This window comes from Lepeophtheirus salmonis, chromosome 6 (assembly GCF_016086655.4).
Source record: "Lepeophtheirus salmonis chromosome 6, UVic_Lsal_1.4, whole genome shotgun sequence".
Lineage (NCBI taxonomy): Eukaryota > Metazoa > Arthropoda > Copepoda > Siphonostomatoida > Caligidae > Lepeophtheirus > Lepeophtheirus salmonis.
Window position 1 is genome coordinate 42,688,752 of NC_052136.2, and position 7,598 is coordinate 42,696,349.

General features: G+C 33.6%; 1 protein-coding gene across 1 annotated transcript; it reads right to left on the reverse strand.

The window, feature by feature from the left end:
- Positions 1 to 218: 218 nt before the first annotated feature.
- LOC121120438 (uncharacterized) lies at positions 219 to 4,337 on the reverse strand. The gene is made up of 3 exons (XM_040715303.2): positions 3,846 to 4,337; positions 1,614 to 1,848; positions 219 to 1,437 (listed from the first exon to the last, which is right to left on the reverse strand). Exons 2-3 carry the CDS (start codon positions 1,700 to 1,702, stop codon positions 396 to 398), a joined length of 1,131 nt encoding a protein of 376 aa, XP_040571237.1. The 5' UTR covers positions 1,703 to 1,848; positions 3,846 to 4,337; the 3' UTR covers positions 219 to 395.
- Between the last annotated feature and the right edge of the window lie 3,261 nt (positions 4,338 to 7,598).

Consider the following 7,598-nt stretch of genomic DNA (forward strand, 5'->3'; position numbering starts at 1 on the left):
TTAGAGGTAGGTCTCAGTACTTTTTCTACATCAGGTATAACTATTGGCTATAATGTCTATTTCTTTTTATATACCCCAGTATATATGCTACACCACTATATTTAACAAGAAAATAACATACGCTTTCAAAATTAATTATATTCCTCATAATTAAATAAGTAATGACTTAACAAAATGAGCAAGTTTTGACACAAACTTACAATATAATCATTGATAAATATATGTACAAAAGTAAAATATTTATTACTTAAGAAAATGCAAATAAATTATGAATTGGCAGTTGATGGTTAAGATCATATCAACCAAAATATAGTATGAATTGTAATGCTTTTATAATGTTATCGAGGTGCGAGAGAGATCCTGTTTTATTAAAACAATTTCCACTATCACACATATTAGCGACCATGGAAAGCATTGATTTCAGGCATGTTAATTTTACTTTTCTCATCGATCTCCTTTTCAACTTCTTCTGCAGCTTTTAGACCTTGTAAGACTCTTGCAACAGTTTTGCCGTTAATAATGGTGGATATGCAAATGGTGTAGGCTTGTTTAGGTTCTACATCTCTTATAACGGATGTATAGTTAATACCCTGGATATTTTGCATTTCAGATCCACTTTCTTCAGAATCAATCATGAGTTTCCTGGGATGAATTGATTGCTCTGTAGCAGAAGAGAAAGTTTCAATTGCAGAAGATTTAGTATGAGGTTTGGTTTCAACAGTATATAAAATATTTGGAATCAATTTCGAATTATTCATTAATTTTCGCGCGTTAACTGCTTCTTCGAATTTGACTCTAATCTCTAGATCACCACCTGCTCCACTCAAACGCTCTACAAGAACATTGATTGGTTCAATTGTGCTTCTGAAGTCCTTGTCGAATAGACCCAATATTCTCAAGGAAGGAGCTAAACCCGAATTCTCAGCAAGTAAATCCAACATCAGAGCAAGATCTCTGTTATTATAGTAAAGCTCATGGATATCTGTACTTCCAAAGTTCTTTAGACTCTTCATCATGAAACTCATTTTACCGAAGTAAGGAATTAGAAGCCATACCAAATTGTAAGACGTACAAAGCATGTATCCAATGAGAATAAAGAGTACAGTTCCAAGGACTACTCCATAAAATTGGGGATAAATGCCAGCACATTCGTAGTAAATCCCATGAACATTACAGTATACAATATCCCCTTTTCTCAAGGAAGCAACACCATAAACAATGAGCAAAGCAAATAAGAATATAGCAACAACTAATTCGACAATGGTGCGATAAAGATAGGATTTGAAGAAATTGTTGCTTTTACGGAAGGAGTAAAGAACCTCAATACAGTCTTTGGATTCTTCAATAAGCTCTTCTCCTTCTTCATATGGGTTTTCAAGGGCTTCTTTTGCAATTAAGGAGTAGAACAAATCCACTTTTCGATCAGCTTTGAAGATTCTAGAAAAATATAGCACATATTAAAATACATTATCCTAATCGTTATTCAATTATGAGGGGTGGAGATATTATTCTTTTACATGAGGGGACCATTCTACATAGTAATTACAAATATATATATATAATAGCATACTTATATTTAATAAGTGTTGTTGAATTTCGAACATCATCCTTACCTAGTAAACATTCTCTCGATTCCAATAAGTAAAAATCCTATACCCAATAATATATAGGGAAAATAAAGTATAAAACGATCTAAAGCCATAACAGTACAATATTTGAGAACCCATCTCCACTGAAACCCCGCTTCTCATCCGATTTCACATATTCGTCCGGACAAGTACCCTCAAAGCATTGAGTACAATCTAATGGTGTCGAATTTATAGCAGCGTGTAGGTGCAACAATGAGTCCTGGAAGAATAAAGACAGGATTAATGAGGATTCTATTAGAAAATATAATATTTCATGAACAGTTTGATAAATTACATGATAATAGAGCGTTTTCTTTTGACATCAGCATTGCTGATGTCAGCGAGTTTGGAGACTTAAACAACCAAGTTTTATACCTCTTTTTCATTAATATTCAGAAAAATAGTAAACTATTGTATGTCAAAATCGGACCAAGAAATAATAGGACTTAAACCTTACTCTTTATCAAAAATACATGTCTCAAATGCTTAGTTTTATTATATATCTGACCCTAATAAATATTAAAAATATGCATAATACAATATCATTTCAATATTGGGGATATAAATTAATTATTACAATGGAAGTAATAGGATATTTTCTCTAATTATCCTACTTTTCTCGTCGCTAATCAATCAAATTTAGACATCCTATAAAGATTTTCAGTAAATATTATTTAATTCAAATATCAGTATTTATAATTGGCATCAAGTAGTATTCAATGCAAGTGTTAAGTCGTTTTTTATTCTCAAAGCTATTTGATGAAGTTAGTTAAAAATTTATTCGAAATTTGTTCATTTTATGTCGTAAAAATATCATTTTTGAGCCCCCAAGATGGAGTCTCCTTCAATTATGATGCAATTCATGACGTCAGTGAAAACGCTTTATACGAGTTGATGAATTATTTAAGAGTGGAATAAAGAGAAAGTGTTCATTATCATATTAATTATATATTTACATGGATGCATTCTTTAAGAAAACATATCAACTCACATCGACAATTATATTTTTTCCAAACATCGGGGATTGAAATATACGTAAGTATTATGTTACTTATAACATATTTGAAAATATATTAATAAAAATAATTTTATGAGGGTGTTTACAATTAATACTTCGAGGGAAACCTTTAGTTTATGAGATACATTTTTACTAGGAGTACGGCGATGGATGAAATAAGTACTCATTTTTAACGAGTACTTGCACACCACATACGCCGGCGTTTCAAAGGTTAAATCCCCTGTTAACATACGTACATATTATAAAATACATAATATATAAATAAAATGTTGTATAATAAAGCTAGAAACATTCCCATAAAGTTGAGTCTGGATTCATTTGTATTTTTTGATTTTATTGTCATTTCTATCGACAAGTTATTCGGATTACTCTTTTGGAGTTATTGCAAATGGCACAATTTAAAGTAGAAACAAAATCAATTTCACTATTAAATAGTTATAAGTTGATAATTTTTATGGTTGAAAAATCAATAATATGGGGTCAAAATAAAGTATCGTAAGTAAAATTAAGGTTTTAAACTATAGTTAACATTCTTAGGTATCTCAAATCATCCCTGAAATTGAATACAAAGTCTATAAGTGGGTGGAATAATATTTCTTTAAAATATTGGGATGCACATAGGTGCAATTGTATATGTACAATGTAAAAAATGAATTATAATCTTTTTCTTGATTTTTGTAAAAACATGTAATGTTGACGCAGCACATACATGTGCTGCGTCAACATAAATACAATCCTGAATAAAAGATAAGTAGAAAATCCCAATTTAACATTGTAACATATAAAGCATTGTAATAAGGCGAAAACACCAAAATTACTTTTTCCCCAACCTATTTTATGCATACAGACGATATATATTATTAGGCGATTAGGCTTTGTATTCAAAGTTATGGGATGAGTTAAGATACTCAAGAATTGTAGCTATATTTTAGAAAATTCATTTGATATATTTGACTTAATTTGTCGCCGATATGCCCATTCCTCACTTTTTAATTGTTATTTTGAACTGAAGACTCCAGTTTAGTCTCGGCCCGGACCAGTTCAGTCCTGCATATCAGTCCTGAAACTGATAAAGTTCGGTCCTGGATCAGAGGTGTCCACAGGAGTATACATATGCTAATGACCATGATTGTTAACATCTCTTTACCATAAAAATATCATTCATTCATTATTTTTTCCAGAAAAGCGTTCTTTCTTACCTGCCATTACCAATCCATACACAAGGAAGTCCTCAAGAACATCCCACCAAGGTCGAAAAGCTTTTTGAGCATCAGTGTGCCCCAATGCTTTACCAAGAAGGGCATTGCCAAATATTGTTGCCATTTTATATTATTATATTTTGTAATAAAATAATAAATGTATTTCTATAAATAATACACGTAAGAGGAACAGAAGGAGAGAGAAATACGTTCTCTTGATCACCACACTCACATTCCACACTCACAAACACTCCACTTGCAAAGGAGAAACTAAAACCTGGTGGAACAACGATTCAATACACACATACACTTTGTTTCGGTGTTTTTGCGTTAAAAAGCGTATTTTTTCTTGTGAATACAACTATGTAACGCACACAGTTCCTTTCCTTCAATCAATTTAAATGTCTTCTCTGCTCCACTATGCGTACTATCTCAACAATTCTAAGTTGTAACTTTTTACATTGTTTAATGAAAGTAGAGAATTGGGAGACATAGGACTAGGAGGATGGCCCGGGCATGTGCGAGTTCCTTCGACATCAATAATGCAATATTTGTTTCTATTTCCTATTGATTCCATCCTTTTATAATATGACAACTCGTTGGCGCACTCCTTATTAATATTATGTTAAGATGCTCAGGAAGGAGGCGTAGACGTTAGAGTATTTAATGAATCAAGAGAATTGATAACGACTGCAAACTCTTCGCTTTTCCCTTTAACTGTCATTGATTCAAAGACTCTTAAGAATTTGTTTATTGCATGAAGATGCTTCTTCCTAAAGCCATGAAAAATATTATATCGGCTTACAATGAATTCTGACTAGTGATGCATAAAATATGTCATAAAGACCCAGGGTCATAAGACTGTACTGGATTTGACCGAATAAATTATGGAACGACACAACACTATCCAGCGTTATAATCCTGACAATTTGAAGCATGTTTGGGAGGAGAGCAGCTTAGCTGTCATGACATTTTATTAGTTGGGCTGCAAAGTGCCGTGAGAGGAAGGATAATCATACAAACCCAACTCCTTATATAGCAAGGACGTATAGACTGGAATCACACCGATGTTGGCCCTCAATTTTAGTTCGAGTCCAACAAGGACATACATTTACAACTCTCGAGCAAGCCTTCATTATTAATCTCCGTCTTTCCTGAGCACAAGTGCTAGTTGTTAATTTGTACTTAGATATTCTGTCTTCAAAAATTAAATAATAATAATAATAGTAGATGCTTAGGAAAATAAAAATCTTTTTGAGATTGCTAAATAGAAAAAGCTGTCACCGCTTTCTAAAAGATATTTTAAACACATTTGCTTCCGAGCAAACCCTCATCACCTCCACCAAGGAAGCTGAACGGAGGCTATGTTTTTGCCCCTGTTTGTTATTTTGTTAGTAACCAGGATTACAGGCAAAGCTAAAGAAGGAGTTTGATCAAACTTGGTACGAAGATTATATATGGTCACAGTAAGAGGACATTAAATTTTGAAATGTCAAGGTAACACGAAACGTAAAAAATCGTAATCGACCATAACTTTGGAACAAATTGAAATAAATAACTCAACTTGATTTTATATAACTTTTGAGTTATTTTATCTTTGTTATTTAGTTCTTGAAGAGAGCACATATAAGTATAAAGTAATTAGGTTCATTTTCTGTGTCTTTTATTTTTACATACCGGCAGGTCATATTTTATACAGCACTGTCCGTGACCCACTTTTGGGTCACGACTCACCTATTGATAAACATTTCTCGAGTACACTTTATCTATAAAAAGTAGTTAGGGCTTCCTTGATATTCGTACAGGGCACCATTTTTTTAATAAAACTTCCTCGACAAACATAAAAATAAAAATAAGGTACACAATAAAATATTACATATATATTTTATCAATAAATTAATATCAATGATGTTTAAAGTAGTTTATGCGTGAATTTTTTATTTATGTGTGTCAGATGAGGCTATTTTTGTAATTTGTAGGTAAAAATTCATTCAATAGCATTACAGAATTTTTTTTCTGTTATAGCCAAAAATGAATTACCCTCACGTACACAGTAATATAAGTCAAAAATGAATAAATGAACATACTATACAAATATTTATTACTATAGTTTATAGTTTTACTATAGATTACTATATCTATACTATTTTCTTAAACAAAGGAAGCAGTATTGCAGCTTATATTAAAGAAGTAGGGGAGAACGGGGGCAGTTGAAACACGGAACAGTTGTAACAATCCCTTTTTGGAGCATCGAAAAGCAATAGCCAGAAAATGTATATAATAGTAGTATAATTTGCTGCAGGTTAATATAAAATAAATTAGGGTAGAGTTTCACTGAAAAGTGAAAAATGCCCCATAAATCTCATGTGCTATGAAACAATCCCAAAATTTGAAATATAAGTCAACTTCGACCAATTGAGAGTAGTAATTAAAACATTAATTGCTACACATCATATAAAAGCATATAATCAGTACAAACGCTTGTAAAAATAACTTTAACATGTGGTACCCTTGCAATAGTTTGCCGGATTAGGTATCCTAATTCAGTCCGTCCTGAGGGTAGTCTAGGGATGGTTTATTGTTCATCCAGCGCCCGATATCAGAATTCATTAAGAAACTGGAGAGGCTGGAGACGGAATGTCCTTGAAAAGGTCGAATATTTTCTAAAAGTTGTGTCCGCTCAATCATAAATATAGAACATTCATACCACCAGATCAAATGGTTCTTCATCTCTTAAACCACGCTCACAACATAGTGGCCTAACTTCATGGTGCATAAGGTGATAGTGTCGGTGTAGGAGACAATGCCCAGTAGTGAACCAAACCAAGGAGTTCAGTTTTCCTTTTGAAAAATCTAAGAGATGCTTCCACCTCCCAAGTTTAACTCTTGGGCGCATCGCACAGCCTTGACGACAATAGACAAGGTTCGGCCAAAGTGTCTGCCATTTGTCTATGTAATGGGCAGAGAACTTCTCCCTAAGAGATGAACGAGGGATTCAAAAAATTCGGGTACAAGGTTGATCCATACGACTCCGATAAGGGAACGCTTTGTCTTTATCGACCGCAATGCTCCAATTGCTGCTTGAGAGTTCGACCAGATGCAATATCCCCTAAGACCCCATTTATCACGATTTTCTTTAATCCAAGAAAGAGCCTCTTTTATGGTAAGCATCTCGGTATGTAAAACAGTGTTATGAAGGCCTCTTCACTACTTGATCACCTTTAGTGATTACAACTCCCAAACCAACGACTTGGTCGCTTTTCCATATATATGAGAAAATATGAGTTTGGTTTTCAATCTCCTTATCAAAACTGGCTTTTTTATATTTTCGTTCAATTTATGTCGTCTTTTTAGACGTTAGGATACAGATTAGATTTAATTGTGCCCTGCAAAAAACCAGATGGAACACTCTTCGTTTTGAGATGACGCCATTTATTAATGTTCTCATCGTAGGTATTGACGATCCGCAGACGAGCATCGTTGCAAGATGCCGTGCCTCTAAGAAAAGGGGGAGAATTCAAAGAATAACTCCAACCCCCGTGTGGGTATCAAACGCATAGGATGACCGAGACCCAACAATCAAAGTCTCTGGATTTCGTCAAGAAGAGGTTATTGCCCTAAAGTAATATTGTGTGCCCAAATCAGAGGTCCATATGTGAAGGAAGGTTTCACCACATTAAGGAAAGCCCAGAGTGATTGGCGTAGGTCAAGGCCACAGGTTTTTCCACTAAGTCCCTTCATTGCATGGAGAAG

Excerpts from the sequence above, each read along its gene's own strand:
- LOC121120438 (XM_040715303.2), bottom strand. The coding sequence starts at position 1,702 with ATGGCTTTAGATCGTTTTATACTTTATTTTCCCTATATATTATTGGGT. Across the intron at positions 1,438-1,613 it reads ATCGAGAGAATGTTTACTAG|AATCTTCAAAGCTGATCGAA; the intron begins GTAAGGATGATG and ends ATATTTTTCTAG.